Source organism: Leucopleurus acutus (assembly GCF_964270905.1).
Source record: "Leucopleurus acutus genome assembly, chromosome: 1".
In the NCBI taxonomy this organism is placed as follows: Eukaryota; Metazoa; Chordata; class Mammalia; order Artiodactyla; family Delphinidae; genus Leucopleurus; species Leucopleurus acutus.
Genome location: NC_139142.1, coordinates 40,878,777 through 40,895,701, shown reverse-complemented (window position 1 = coordinate 40,895,701; position 16,925 = coordinate 40,878,777). Strand labels below are relative to the sequence as shown.

Here is a 16,925-nt window from a genome sequence, read left to right as displayed (position 1 = left end):
TGTTGATAAGAATATAATTAACTCCTGAAGAAGAGTTGGGGATTTATCCTACCAGAAATCAAAACTTACTAAAATCCTGTAAGACAATGTGGAATTGGAAGAGTTAGACAAATAGACCAATACAACAGAGTATAAAGACCCAGTGTAGACCCACACATACCTGGAAACTTGATAAATAACAGAGCTGCCTGTACAGATCAGGGAGCTAGTCAATAAAAGGCACTGGAACAAGTGCATTAAGGCTTTCACTACAAAAAACAAATCCAAAAATGTTTTAGAAGAAAAGATCAGAGATTATCATTATAACCTTGAATGAGGGAAGAATTTATTATGCAAGAAACAAAGAGCATATACTATAAAAGGTTAGATTTGTCTATGTTAAAATTAATACATCTATTCCTCAAAGGGCAGAAAGTGAAAAGACAAGCTATATACTGGGAAAAGAAATTTGAAACACATCTGACAAAAAATATTCTTTATATATCCAAAATATATCAGGAAAAAGACAACCAATCAAACAGAAAACTGAGCAGAACATTTAAACAGACACTTCACTGGAGAGGAAATCAGAACAGCCAAACAACTTAGGAAAAGATGCTCTACCACATTAATACTCAAGAAAATAAACATTAAAACTTAAATGATCTACCAATTTATGGCCACTACTGGGGGGAAAAAAACCCTTGACAATATCAAGTTTTAGCAAAGGTTTGAAGTAAAGGTTACAATTGGTACAACCATCTTGGATAACAAATTGGCCCTATCTAGTAAAGCTAAATATATACATACCCTAAACCTAGCAAGTTATATACTCTAAAGAAACTCTTGCATATATATACCAAGAGTCATGCACAAGAATATTTATGACAGCAATGCTTATAATAGCAAAAAACTGAAATCAGCTCAATGTTCATTGATGGGAGAATTGATAAGGAAATATTATATAGCAATGACATATGAATGAACTACAGCTACAGGAAGAAGCATAGAAGAATCTCATGGATATAATACTGAGCAAAAAAGCAAGTCATAGAAGAATATAAACATTCAATTTACATAAAATTTGAATATGTATAAGACTAATATTTTATTTATGGATATAAACATAAGTCTATAAAGAAAGAAAGTATGATAGATACAAAATTTGAGATCAATTGAATGCTTCTTAGGGAATTGATTCACTTGAGATGAGTGATGGCTTCCAAGGAGAAGGAGAGAAAAAAAGATTAGGATGGGGCACCCAGGGAGCTTCTAGGGTAGTAGGAATATTCTGGCTCTTAAACTGGTTTCATGATGGATTATATGGTGTTTGTTTTATAATAATCCTTTCACAGTTTTATAAATATTATTTTGTGGTTAAATGTCTGCTAAAACAAAAAAATGAGTGAGATATATAAAGTATATCCAGATACTGAAAACATTTTAAGGTAAAGAAAATGTCATATTTTAAAAGTATTCATTGGGCCGCTCATCTAGGAAACAATTCTTTTAACTATATATATATGGACCTCTCTGTGCTATTTCCTTTATGTGTTTTTCGTTTTATTAGTTATCTCTCTTACGGCATTCTAGTACTAAAGAGGAGAGATCACGGATTCTTAGTATACGGCCTTCTGCCAAAATTCTGACACAGCTTGCAAAATTAGGACCACATTCACATCTGAGTGGAAACTGGTACTTGAAGGTAAAGACAATTTATTAAACCTAATATAAAAATTTAATTGATTTTTTTAGTCAGCTTTGGCCTTTTTATCATAACGAGGGCATAGATAGGTAATGGGCAGAAAACTGGAAGAGCTAAATTAAAAGTAAAAGAGAAGTCAAGTCATGAGTAGTTATGTCACAGGGGCTAGAACTCAGCAGTGGTCACTACAGAACAGGAAATTTAGGATAAAGGTACACTGCAAAACCAAAGGGTAGATTCTGAGAATATATCAAAATAAACAAGAAAACTTTAAAGCTCAGAGCCAGAGACCAAGCCAAAAATTTGGATGGCAAGGTAAAAGGGATCAAGAATCCTGGCAAGAGAATGGAGGAACTGGTCAGAATTCAGCCAAGGCTAAGGGAAAAGTTATGGAGCACTAGCAGCTTCTTGCTCAAGAAGCACCCTTTTACCTCTTGCCAAAGATAGAAACTGGGCTAAGAGAATCTGACCCTTGAAAATGGAAGATATTAGTGGCATTCTTTTTATTACAGAATATACATAGATATTTAGTTGTGATGCCGGCTCTGTGATAGTCTTAGCTGACTCCACAGGGAGTTGTGAAATTAGAATGGCCCTTTAAATCTGTCCCAAGTTGGGCTGAGATGGCCAGGCCTTTCTTTCCTTTCATCATTGGATGTGGGCCAACCTGGGAAGGAGCATGACCTTGGACAAGGCAGCTCTCTGCTGCTGATGCTGTCCCTGAAGGGACTGACAGTTGAAGGCTTTCTGCCAACAGCACTTGCAGCAACTGGGACAAGTCCTTCACTGCTGGGAATCTGACTGGCACAGCTCAGTGTCTGTAATACCATATAAGTCCCTCTGAGTTATAATCTTGTCAAATTTTACTTTTCTGTAAACTAAGAGCTTTGCAATATCTTTAGTTCCTAGAGGACTTTTTATGTTACTTACCACATTTGAATTATTTCATTAGCCTTTTTATCTTATAACATTGAAGTTATTGATGTCATCCAGAAGCAACATATAATGTGAATTATTCTACAGATAACTGCCTTAAATTTAGATGGGCAACATCTTTTTGAAATCACAAATTTAGAAAAATTGGAAAATTTGAAGTGGGCATCATTCAGCAACAATAATCTCACTAAAATGGAAGGCTTGGAATCTTGTGTTAACCTGGAAGAGCTCACATTAGATGGAAACTGCATCTCAAAGATAGAAGGTAAGGTATTAGAGAATTCTAAAGTCTTAAAATATGAATGTCTAATTAACAAGAGCAAAAAGTGAATAACACTGAGGATAGAATTTCTGAAGAGGAAGGTCTTCAGAGAATTTCCAAGAAGGTTTGGAGTAGAGTATTCTAAACACCTCTTTAGTGGGATCTGTGACTGACTGCTACATATAATGAGCCCAACTAGCTGCCTTCCCTCCCCTCTCTTAACCAGTGTTTACCATCTATTACCAAACTTAGCACATTACAAACTAGTCAGTGTTCAAAATCTGTACCATTGAGTAAATAAATGAAAGAATGAGGTGTGCTTTTGAAAAAGATAAAGCAGCTCAGTTCATTTTTCAAAATATGGAATTAAGGTTACATTTGGAAATTTGAAGACTTTCAACAAAATGAACATTTTATTCACTGGAGGTTGAAAATCAGATGTACTATATAAACTTTTACTGGGATCCACATACAAGTACAAATTAAGCAGCTTTATTAATGCCTGCATAAGTGTACACACACACACATCATGCATACTTATCTAGGTATAATACATTTCTGGATGTGCATTTTGGTAACAAGGCTGTCCTTGTCAAGGAGAGAAGGTAGGAATTGAAAATCATGCCTGAGAAAGAGACTTAATTTACACTTTATTAGCTTTTGAATTGTTTTTAGCATGTGTGTACTACCTTTTTCATAAAATAGAAAATTTTACTTTAAAAAATTACATATGCAAAAGCAAGTATTAAAAACAGCATGTATAACATTTGTTATACTTCATTTTAATGGCTGTTAACAATAGTTTCTAAAAATTGCTTGATCATAAGAATCACTTAGGATACTTATTGAGTATATAGATCCACAGGCCTCTCCTCTGTAGATTTTAGCTAAGTAAACAGTGCTGGGGGTTGGGGGTGGGGGGGCGGAGGTGTAGGTCAGGCATCTGTGTTTACAACTATCACTAGTCTCCATTCCCATACAATAGGGTGTTAATTTTGCTATGTATGTAACAATTGAGAACCCTATTTCCTTTTTATTCCCCTCCATAAGCCTACTGAAGGGAAGACTCCTTCAACCTGTATTTTCCCTATACCCACTTTTCAAACATAGCTACCCCACTAAACTTTAACAGATATTTATCTTCTTTTTTCCAAACATAGATAGGCTTAATATGCATTTAAGGATTTTTGCTTTGATACTACATCCTAACTTGCCCTAGATTGATTTGCTTTCAGCATTTCATAGTCCCATGATAAAGGCTGGTGTGAAAGGGGTGCATGAATAAAATTTATTGAGGACTGATTATTTATTTGCCAAAAGCTATAACTGATACTTTTCAAATGCCATTCCGTTTAATTCCATAACCGTTAGAAGTAGATTTCAGTATATCCATTTCATGGATGAAGAAAATTTGTCTCAGAGGTTACATAATTTTACATAATTTACCTATGGTCCCAAATCTAGTGTGAAACCAACATTTGAAACCAGTTCTAACTCCAGAGTTCTTATCTGTCAACTGCACCATCCTACCTACAGTTATAAAGTGTCTACAGCACATAATGTACATAGGGGGTTAGATTGTGGTGAGAGGAAGCATTTTCTAAAGTTCTGTCTTAGACTGCTTTCAAGCATACAAAGGTAGAATTAGGTTCTTTTTAATACAAATGATGGCACAGTAAGGAATACTTTCCAGAGTGTTGTATTCTAGTTCCTTACCCTTAATGTTTTACAATGGGTGTTGGTGATTATTTTGAGCTTTGTAAAGTAGAGCTTTATATTATTGTGATGGTGAAAACCTTAATTAATTACATAATTTAAAGGTTATTTGAAAGCTTAATTCAGTATTTCCTATACAATACCTTCCCTTAACACCTAAAAAAAAATGTGTCTACTTGGAAATCCAAAATTGGAATTTAATATATTATCTAGTACACATTTTATTCTTCTTTAACAAAAGGAAAAACAATGATGGTTAATACTATAAAATCTGTAAAGCCATTTGAACTTAGAAAAAGAGAAACAGTAAAACAACCAGCCAGGTATTTTTTAAATTAACTTTTCAGTGCTGTCTGAATCTTTTCTTGAATTTGCTTATTTTTCTAGGCATTTCCAAGCTGACTAAATTAACCCGCCTCAGCATAAATAATAATCTCCTCACTGGTTTGGAAAAGCATACTTTTGATAACATGCTTCATCTTCATTCCCTTTCTCTTGAGAACAACAAAATCACTTCATTGAGTGGTTTACAAAAAGCTTTTACACTAATTGAATTATACATAGGCAATAACTATATTGCTCTCAATCAGGAGATCTACAATTTAAAGGTGACTATCTGGAGTACTAATGTTTTTGGTTTTCTAAATATTTTCTTATTTCTTTATACTATGAAAGTAATGCATGTTCACTGTACAGAATTTGGAAAATATAGAAAAATGTAAGGAAGAAAATAAAAATCAAGAAAAATGTATTTGATGTCCATTTCCTACCATTGGGACTTGCAGTGGCCTCTTTCCATTTGCTGATACCATATAGGCTTTATCTCCTACCAAAAACTTATGTCCATTTCCCATCTTTCCTTACTTGCAGCCTTATCCTCATTGTATTCCCCCAATACAACTACTTCTAGAGCTGCAGAGTCAACCTAATCAACAACAGCAACAAAACAAACCATTTTACATTATAGATGAGGATTAGTTTTACTCCCTCTTGTCTTAACCTCTCCCATCCATATCTACTCAGGGCCCTTCCTTCACAACAAACGTCTTATCTAATAAGGAAGCACATTTTCCCTTAAGATGAATTCTGCTACTCTCTTACAAGGCAGAAGCACTTCAGTTTTATCCCTCATCAGAAGACTGTTTTTCATTGTTTCATTTCACTGTTGTATCTGTATACACACATACTATTTAACAGATCATTATTCTATAAACAAAGTATATGTTTTAAACTTTGCTAAGTTTCTTTGCAAATCTTTATCATGGGTAATACATTTAGCACCAGCATCCAAAAAGGGATTCTGATCGTATAATGTAGACCACTGAAATACCGCACAAAATTAGACCTTAACAGTATGAAAGTATAATGCTTGCACTAAACAGCAGCATACTTAAAAGCACTCAAATCACTATGAAATGATAGAGTAATTTAATATTAAAATTCAAGGATGATTAAACTCTTAAGGGGAAAAAAACTTGTTAGAGTGAGATATATATGTATATCACTTTAAATGTATGTATTTTTATTACCAGGGTTTATGCAACCTGGTCATTCTAGACATGTATGGAAACATTATTGTATGGAATCAAGAAAACTACCGGTTGTTTGTAATATTTCATCTTCCAGAACTGAAAGGTCTGGATGGAATCTCAATTGTAAGTTGTTTTATTGACTCATAGCATTTGGTCCAGGCTTCATATTAATATATCCATAGGCCATAATCATTTTGAATGTTGCTTTATCACTAGTATGTTACCCAAACTTATTATGCTTATTAAAATCTAGGTCTCCAAAGCACATTTTAGATCTGGGTTTTAATTGTTTAAATTGAGGTAGTCTGGGAGGGAAGATGCTGTGTACATTTGCACCCACTGAATTCAGTGCCTAACAAATTTATGAGACAGGATAGGAGAAACTGCCCTGGACCCCTACCATCCTCTTGGGCCTAAAAACAGCTTCCTGTTACCTGGAAAAATACAGTTGTTAAGATTTAAGAAAAACATATTTGAACCAAAAAATGGTATGTCAACATTACTAGTAAACTATACTAGTAAAAAATAACTTTTTATACTGTGGAAAAAATAACACAGAACATAGGACTGAATATGAAAGCAATATTTGGAAACTTGGATTCTATAACTAGTAAGTTCATACAGGGCTCCTGATTTCCATGTAACAGGATAAGTGCAAAACAAATGGGTGAAGAATAAAAAGGTTCCCTGTGTAACATTGCCTAGCCCCTGTCAGACAATAAAACTCATCAAATTTCTAGGAAACTGAGAGATAGTTCATGATTATTTGGGACTTTGAGGTGCTCTGAGAAAATTACTAATTCTAACCCTGATTTTTTTCAGGGCCCTTCTCAGAATGAAGAATCAAAAATATTCTCCCCCAAACACAAACAATTCTCTAGAATCTTGTATACTGGGTTTTATTTAGGTGTTGGCTTTCATTGAGGGACGTTTTAAAAACAGTCTCATGAAACTAGTACTGTATGTGCTCCAATGGTGGTGTTGAGTATCTTATCCTTCCTATCTCTGTGCCCTCATTTGAAGGGCCACCTGAGAAAGTGCTTTTAGAAGTCAGTGTAGGAAAACCTTTCCCCCCTGAGGAAAAGTTATGCTGTCCTCACTGACAATGAGTATTTTTAAACTATTTTCCTTTTCACTTTGACTACCTAAAAGCTCAGGGCCACATTTATGGTTCAATGACAGAAACCCTGTAGGACTTATGGTCTATCTGTCCCTATCCCCAGTTTTGATCTATTTAACTTACATCATCCTCAGTCTTGATCTTCACTATTTATTATTTGCATTTTACTATTTGAGTATATGTTCCTGCTGCCATAAATTCTTTGTGGAATGAGGTAGAATATAAATATATGAATTAATAATGGACATGAAGACTAGATTGAATAATTTAGACTTTAATTGAGAGGTAATGGGAAGGCATTGAAGATTTTTGAATTGGGGAATAACATTTTGAAAACCATATATTAGGAAATTTAACAGCAGTGTTTAAAGTGATTGATGAAAAACCAATAGGAGGCTATTAGCGTGGTCTACATGTGAGGTAATGAGAAACTGAAATAAACCAAGGGGAAGTGGTTTTTAAAATGGAGAGCTGAAAGGTAGGAGAAATACTGGGAAGAATTGACAGAACTTGGCAACCAATTAAATTTGAAGGACGAGGAAATGGAAGAATAAAAGATGTCTACAAGACTTGAGTCTATTCCACTAAGAGATATCATAACAGAAATATGATTACAGGAAGAAAAGCATTTTCAGGAATAAGATGATTAGTGTTAGACACACGAAGAAAGCTGATAATTAAAACCAAAAGGATATAACATTGACTAAGGAAAGAGAGTAAAGAAAGTAAAGAAATCCAAGTGAACCTTTAATACTTCCATTTAGGAAATGTAAAGAGGAAAAGAAGCCACCAAAAGTAGACACAGAGGGAAGTAGAAGAGCAATATAATCCTAGAGTGTTTGAGAGGTAAATGGACCTGGACTTTAGAAATGACATAGTCTAAATCCTTTATTTTATCAATGAGTGCAAAGAACTCCAGAGAATTTAAATGACATTCCAAGTGACATGACTTTTTAATGGTAAAGTATGGACAGCTGAGCCTCACTCTGTGCCCAAGGCTCCATGGATATATAATCATACCAGGAAGTAAGGGAGTGGTACTGGAAGTTCCAACCCTCTAATCATGGTTGCTGCCCCTGGCAACCAGCCCCCATTCTTAAGGACTTTCCAAAAGTCATCTTGTTAAGATATTCAGACTGGTTGAAAGGAGCTTGTCATAAATAGCAACACAGTCCTTTCACCTTTATGGCTCTGGACCTATTTCAGAAACCGAAAACAAAAAACCAAATATTATAATAAAAGATGCCCCTATGGCTCTTATATAGGAAATTATGAGGGTTTGAGGAGCTATGTGCCAGGAACAGTAGACAAAGACCAAATATAGGTTTCTTATTATAAATCACAATATCACAGCTCATGCTCTGGCCTTTGAACACAGATCCTTTACAGCAAAATGATCAGAAAATTCAAAATATATTGGAATATTACTGTAATCCCATTCAGTAATTATCCAGTCCATAATCATATAGAAATGTCTCTCCCAGTGAGGCCACTCAGATTTGCAGGTTTCCATTGGAGACTTTGTCAGGTTCCAAAAGCAGGAGTGGTCTCAAAACACATAGCTTAATCCTTTCTTCAGGCATCTGATATAATTGAACTGAGACAATATCATCTCTTGCTCTGAACCCCTTTTGAGGTAATATAATATTGGATTTCCTCATTACATAATCTATTTATTAATTCCTTTACCCGTAAGTGCCCTTCCCTGTTCTCTCCATTTATACCCATACTTTTCACCTTTGGAAGGGATATTAGATTCAGCCACTGTGCTGGTCTAGTCTAGCATATACCTCCCCTCAGTCCACCCCACTTCAGATAGGACAAGGTTATATAGGTGCAAAACTAGTGGGCTATTTTTGCCACCAGGAAATACAGATACATTCACTGTTAACCCCAGTTTTGCCAGATGGGGTGAAGGTAAAACCTACCCCCATCAGGCCTTTAGGAATCCTGACAAAAGGCTTAAAAACATAGTTTCTCTCTTAGGAATTATCCCTGTTTCCAGTATTTGTAGTTGTAGCTGTGGTCCTGTGGCCACTGCATCAGGTAGAAAAAAAATTTGAGGTGATGTGAGGAAGAATGAAAGAAAAAATATAATGGTTATACCAGCATCATCCTTCTTTCGCAAGAATTGCATAGTCATATCAGCATCCTTGTCCCATCCCCCAGATGCACCAGAAAAACAGAAGTCTATCCAGCGGGGACCCTCCTTTAGCCCCATTCATGTTCACACTGAGTATGAGCACTCTTAGGAAGGTATTTAAGCCAGCCCATCATGCTTTTATCTCCCCCCGCATTTTAGACAACCAATGTTTTAATTGCCCATTCTAGTTCTCTATTGAACTACTACTCTGAGGGGGATATCTTTCTGCCCACTGTTAGACATTATGGGCTGTTCAGTGTGTTCCTTGGTCTGAAGAAATAAGTCAGCTGTCCAGATTGGTGCAATATCTTCTGTTCCAGTTCTTTTATAGCATTATGTGCATTTGCATTTACACTGGGTAAGCAAATCCCAGTCCAGAGTCAGTATCTATTCCTGTCAAGACCCATTTGTAGTCCCCCAGGGCTACCAGCCTCAGTCTGACTTGCCAGCTATATTCAGGGCCTTCCCACAGGGAAATCTGCCACATAGCCATCTGCAGTCTCTGTCTCTTTTGCTGGCAGACAGAACAGTTCTTATTGGCATTTAGTGCCTCAGAGGGTGCAAGAGGAATATGTCTAGATTCAGCCCATCTCCGCACTGCTGTAGACCCCCAATGTCCACCTATTTTATAGACCCAGGTGGCCACCTTAAGTGAGCATATGGGCATATCTGCTTGTGAATTCCAATCACCTTCCAAAATGGGAAGAGAGTTCAGATGGGCATCAATGTGTCCTACTTTAATGTACACCTCAAATTTCCATAAGGCTGTGCCCCATATGGGCATCTTTTTAATAGGTCAGTTTTCCATTGCCCTCCTGCCTGACCATATGGCCAGGCCAGGAACAGTAGATGAAGGTTTCTTATTATTATCTCAGTAACACACCAGAGGACTCACCACAGTGTCATTCCTCAGGTCCCAAGGTCCCTAGGTGGTCTGCCTTCTTCTCTGCACCTTTCAGTCTCCTGTATTTATTTTATATATAATATCCAAGGGTTTAGCTGTACTTAGTAGGAAATAGGGAGAAATGAGGCTATTCCATTTTGACCTGGAACCAAAGAATTAATGTCATTTAGTCATCTGTAAGAGAGAACCTCACTTTCTAAATATCCTCATATACAGGAACCACCAGAGATTGAGTGTGCAAAAGATTTGTTTGGTGGCAGACTTACTTCTGACATGATTGCTGAACGACAAGGACATTTAAACTTCACCCAAATGCAAGAACTAAATTGGACTTCATCATCCATCAGGTACAATCATTTTATTCTATGCTATTTGATATTATAATATATAGTTATTATTATTTTTCTAAGGTTTATAATTTATACATCTTATCCAAATATAACCAGTAATTCAGAAAATCATCTACACTACTTCACAATCTCATACTAACTTTACCATCTTTGAATTGTATTAATAACTTTTATTATCACACACTATGATTAAAAATGTCATCAAGCTCTTTCTAAGACCTTATATTTCCCTTTTCTTTTACAATCAAGCTTTTAAAATTAGAACATACTAGGTTTGCTCCTCACATTGTACCACTCTAATCCAATGCTCTCTGGCTACCACTGCCACCATTCCTCTGATGCTGTTCTCATGAATGTTATCATTGTCCTCCTGTTTAATAAATCCGTTTCTCTTCTTTTTCTATTCTGCACTCTTCACAGGCAGACATCTTTAGCCATAGTTTTAATTTATGACGATGACCCCCTAATTTACCCCAAATCTAGCCTCCTAATTTGAATATTCGATTGCTCTCTAGATAGCATCTAGGAAACAACATTCACCTGTTGTCGCCCAAGCCAAAAATCTAGAGTCCACTCTCTCTCCTTTGTCCTCCATTTTTTTGTTTGTTTGTTTGTTTGTTTTTTTGCGGTACGCGGGCCTCTCACCGCTGCGGCCTCTCCCATTGCGGAGCACAGACTCCGGACCCGTAGGTTCAGCGGCCACGGCTCACGGGCCCAGCCACTCCGTGGCACGTGGGATCCTCCCGGACCGGGGCACGAACCCGCGTCCCCTGCATCGGCAGGCAGACCCCCAACCACTGTGCCACCAGGGAAGCCCTTGTCCTCCGTTTTTAATTAATCACTACATTCTATAGAGTCTGTGTCTTAAGTATGTGTCATAGTTCCCCCCTTCTTTCCATAGTCATTGCCCTTGTCCTAGGTTGGGGAATTAACTAATTTAGAAACTGTTTTTTTTTTTGTCTTATACAACCTTACCTGCAAATTCATCTATTATCCATACCGCCTTCTAAGATGCAAGTTTTATCATATCACTTCCCTTCTCAACATTGTTCAGTGTCTTTCCACTGTCTACAGAATAAAATTTTAAATCTCTTTGTACAACATAGAAGGCCCTTCCTTTTTTATTATAGTTTTTCTGAATCCCATTTCTTGAGGACACAGACAGTGACTTTCATATTTGTTGTAGCCTTTCCAAACATATTGTCTGCACTTAGGAAACAAACTAATGAAAACATGTCAAAAGAATAAATGACTTTTAATGTATACAGTGTATCATAATTATAACTTTAGGGGTGAGCATTTCTTTAAAGGTGTGGTAGGCTTTTGCACAGCCAAGGAAACCATCAACAAAATGAAGGGACAACCTACTGAATGTGAAAAAGTATTTGCAAATTAAATATATGACCAACAAGAAGTTAATATCCAAAATATATAAACAGACGATACAATTCAACATCAAAAAAAAAAAAACAACCAACCTGATTAAAAATGGGCAGAAGAGATCTGAATTGACATTTCCCAAAGAAGACATACAGATAGCCAACGGGCACATGAAAAGATGCTCAATATCGTTTATCATCAGAGAAATGCAAATGAAAACCACAATGAGGGCTTCCCTGGTGGCGCAGTGGTTGAGAGTCCGCCTGCCGATGTAGGGGACACGGGTTCGTGCCCTGGTCCGGGAGGATCCCATATGCCGTGGAGCGGCTGGGCCTGTGAGCCATGGCCATTGAGCCTGCGCATCTGGAGCCTGTGCTCCACAACGGGAGAGGCCACAACAGTGAGAGGCCCACTTACCGCAAAAAACAAACAAACAAACAAAAAACACAACGAGATATCATCTCACACTTGTCAGAATGGCTATCATCAAAAAGACCACAAACAACAAATGTTGACGAGGATGTGGAGAAATAGGAACTCTCATATACTGTTGGTAGGAATGTAAATTGGTATAGCCACTATGAAAAACAGTATGGTTTCTCAAAAAAACTAAAAATAGAACTACCATGTGACCCAGCAATTCCACTCCTGGGAAAAAATGAAAACACTAATTCAAAAAAGATACATGCACCCCAATGTTCATAGCAACATTATTTACAATTGCCAAGATATGGAAGAAACCTAAGTGACCATAAACAGATGAATAAAGAAGATGTGGTATATACATATAAAATGGAATAGTACTCAGCCACAAAAAAGCAGGAAATTTTGTTTTTGCTATTTGCAACAATATGGATGGACATGGAGGGTATCATGCTAAGTGAAATATGTCAGACAGAGATAGACAAATACTGTATGATATTACTTATATGTAAAAAATAAACTATGAATATAACAAAAAAGACTCACAGATATAGAGAACAAACTAGTGGTTACTAGTGGGGAGAAGGAAGGGGGTGAGACAAGATAAGGGTAGGAGATTAAGAGGTACAAACTACTATGTATAAAATAAATAAGCCACAAGGATATACTGTACAACACAGGGAATATAGCCAGTATTTTATAACAAATATAAATGGAATATAATCTTTAAAAATTGTGAATCAGTATGTTGTACACCTGAAACTTACATAATATTGTATATCAATTATACCTCAATTAAAAGAATATATAAATGAAACAAATTGGGATATATGAAAAAAAGAAGTGTTTAGAACAAGGTGATTAAGCTTTATGCTCTTCTCCCTCATAGCTCAAAGGAAGGTAAAACACTTTTAAAGCTGTGGACTAGGAATCAAGCATTCTGACCAATTACCAAAACATCCTTACAAGGTGGAATGCCATAAAAGTTTTCAGGAGATTCCACAGAAAACTCTGTTTTCAAAGAAATTACCTACTTTCTCCTTTTCTTTCCTATCCCAAACCCCTTCCTGGCATTTCAGAAATAACCTATTTCATATATATCCTCTGCAGTTTACAACCTGAAAATCTTATGGTTTACCGTATCAACTTCACTATGACTTCATGAACATGTATGGAATTATAAAGAAATTGGAAATGTTTATTTTTAACGTTTCTTTTATGATAGTTCTATATTTATGTGATAATAGACATGTTTTTTTAAGTCAATGAAATTGTATGTCATTTTCTTACACATGTACCCAACAAAAATGTGTATTTATCTGATCATTTGGCCCATATATTTTATTTTTTTAAACTAACTTTACTTTTTATTTATTTTTAAAAATAAATAAATAAATTTTATTTATTTATTTTTAAAAATAAATAAATAAATAATTTATTTATTTTTGGCTGCTTTGGTTCTTCGTTGCTGTGCGTGGCTTTCTCTGTTTGCAGCGAGCAGGAGCTACTCTTTGTTGCAGTGCGCGGGCTTCTCATTGTGGTGGCTTCTCTTGTTGCAGGGCAAGGGCTTTAGGTGCGTGGGCTTCAGTAGTTGTGGCACGTGGGCTCAGTAGTTGTGGCTCGTGGGCTCTGGGCGCAGGCTCAGTAGTTGTGGTGTACAGGCTTAGTTGCTCCGTAGCATGTGGGATCTTCCTGGACCAGGGCTCGAACCTATGTCCCCAGCATTGGCAGGTGGATTCTCAACCACTGCGCCACCAGGGAAGCCCTGACGCATATATTTTATATTAAGGCAATTCTTTTCCATAGAATTTGTCAGATCAGATCTTTTAAAAACGCCTTTGGGGTTACACATGAGAGATTCACCAATATAATTTGCCTGTTAAAATTATAACTGTATTTACTCTGTCTAAATTCAGAACTGTGGATTTGATTCCAGTTGACCAATTTAGAAATGTGTATAATGTGAATCTACAGAACAATAATCTTACCTCATTCAGTGGATTAATCTATCTGCCTAACGTGAAGGTGAGTCACTCACAAATTTTCTTTTTTTCTTTCAAGGTTTTCAGTGCAAGTTGTAATCTTCTTTACTTTGGGCTAAAATGTATACTCATGTCATTAAAGAAGAGAAATTAATTTTCTGAAAGTATTTTTTCACCAAGAAAAAAAGCATTACTTCCCAAAGTTATTTCAGTTGATCTCAATTTTATGCGATTGTCTTATAAGCAGTGAGTCTTCCTGTCTAATAGGAGATGGGATGGAAGGCTGCCTCTGTAGTGAGTGAAGTTGGAGGATACTGTGGTTCTCAAAGCAGCCTCATCGCCTCCTGTCCTACAGCTTTGAGCCATCTACTAATGCCTTTTAAACTTAGGGAAATAACGATCTCTCCAACTAGAGTTATTTCATCTAAATAAGGCTTGGAGAAGTCAGGAGTACAGATTGAGAAAGTTGAGCAACTTTCTAGGTCTCCATTATTTTGTTTGAAATGGTGTATTTTTCAGCATGTGAGATGATAAAAAACACATTCAAAGCCAAATCCAGACAATTTAGGACATAAAAATTTGTCATTTTTAACACTAATATATTAAATTATGTTGTATAGCCAAAGATATATTTACAGCATCATTCCTATGTTAATATCTGATTAATAATGGATTCCTTCTGTAGGTCTTATGCCTCAACTATAATCATATTGAATCAATCATGCCCCGACTAAAGCCTCAGACTCACTTGACCAATAGACAACTACTCTACCAGAAAGTGCCTTCAAGTGGCTATGGGCAGCAAGGAACTTCAAAAATAAACAGGTATTATTCTTTTTTTTTTACAACTATAAATAATTTTGGTTGGGAATTTAAAAAGCAGTTAGTCACATTAATGACAGCAGTACGTACATTTAGCTTATTTTAATACTTAATTTAATAGCTACATGCCAAAAATAAACTTCACAAATAAAAAGATACCAAAATACTTCTTTGTTATTGTTTTTTCCCAGCCTTCTCCATTTCATACTTATATTGTATGATAAATAAATTTCATTTTATTGCTAAGTAGTATTCCATTATATGACAAGTTGTTTATCTTTTATCATTGATGAACATTTGGGTTGTTTCCAGTTTGAAGCTATTTTGATTAAAGTTGCTATGAAAATTTATACCCCTCCTTTATATTGGAGACTACTCAGATTTGTTTTTTAACAGCTTTACTGAAGTACAGTTTACTTACCATATTCACTCATTTTAAGTGTATAATTTTTACTAAATTTATAGAATTGTGCAATTACTACCTACTGCAGTACAGTTTTAGAACATTTCCATCACACAACAGAGAGACGCCTTGTGTCTATTTGGAGTCAATTCCCTTTTGCACCTCTAGGTCCAAGATACCACTAATCTACTTTCTAGAGAGTTATGTTTTCCAGACATTTTATATAAATGGAATAATATAATATGTGGTCTTTTGCATTTGACTTCTTACACTTAGCATAATGTTTTTGAGATTCATCCATGTTATAGCATCTATTAGTTCATTCTTTTTTTTTTGCTGAATATGTTGGGCATTCCATTGTCTGGATATATTCCACATCATGTTTATCTATTCACCAGTTGATAGATATTTGGACTGGTCCCACTTTGGGGTTGGTATGAATAATGATGCTATAAAGATTTGTGTAGAAGTATTTGTATGTGCTCATGTTCACATTTCTCTTGAGTAGACACCTAAGAGTGAAATTCCTGAGTCATATGGTAATTTAATGTTTAACTTTTTAAGAAACTGCCACACTGTTTTCCAAAGTGGTTGCACCACTTTACATTACCAAAAATTTTTGAAGGTTCTAATTTCCCCACATCCACACCAACACTTGTTGTCTGTGTTTTTGATTACAGCCATTCTAGTGGAGTTAAAGAAGTACCTTATTGTGGTTTTAATTTGCTTTTTTTTTTTTTTTTTTCTGCGGTATGCGGGTCTCTCACTGTTGTGGCCTCTCCCGTTGTGGAGCACAGGCTCCGGACACGCAGGCTTAGCGGCCATGGCTCATGGGCCCAGCCGCTCCGCGGCATGTGGGATGCTCCCGGACCAGGGCACGAACCCGTGTCCCCTGCATCGGCAGGCAGACTCTCAACCACTGCGCCACCAGGGAAGCCCCCATTAGCCATTATTATATCTTATTTGTGACTGTTTAAATGTTTTGCTTATTTTTCAATTATGTTGTTTGGTTTTTTATTACTGAGTTCTTTAAATATTCTGGATACAAGCCCTTTATCAAATAAATGATTTACAAGTATTTTCTCTCAATGTGTGGCTTGTCTTTTTATTTTCTTAAACAGTGTCTTTTAAAAGAATTTTAATTTTGATAAAGTCCAATTTATCAACTTTTTCTTTTACAGATTATGATTTTGTTGTTGTACCTAAGAACTCTTTGCCTAACCTAAGTTCACAAAGATTTTCTCATATGTTTTCTTCAAAAAAATTTT

General features: G+C 36.0%; 1 protein-coding gene across 1 annotated transcript in view; it reads left to right on the top strand.

Moving 5' to 3' along the window:
• Nucleotides 1-16,925, top strand: part of LRRC9 (leucine rich repeat containing 9) — a gene marked incomplete at both ends in the record, with an annotated part of 99,667 nt that overhangs the window by 57,482 nt on the left and 25,260 nt on the right. The window contains 7 exons of the mRNA XM_082845499.1: nucleotides 1,550-1,684; nucleotides 2,708-2,885; nucleotides 4,986-5,206; nucleotides 6,131-6,253; nucleotides 10,514-10,644; nucleotides 14,367-14,475; nucleotides 15,118-15,257. Of these exons, the coding sequence (XP_082701625.1) occupies nucleotides 1,550-1,684; nucleotides 2,708-2,885; nucleotides 4,986-5,206; nucleotides 6,131-6,253; nucleotides 10,514-10,644; nucleotides 14,367-14,475; nucleotides 15,118-15,257 (1,037 nt within the window). The remainder of the gene's footprint in view (nucleotides 1-1,549; nucleotides 1,685-2,707; nucleotides 2,886-4,985; nucleotides 5,207-6,130; nucleotides 6,254-10,513; nucleotides 10,645-14,366; nucleotides 14,476-15,117; nucleotides 15,258-16,925) is intronic.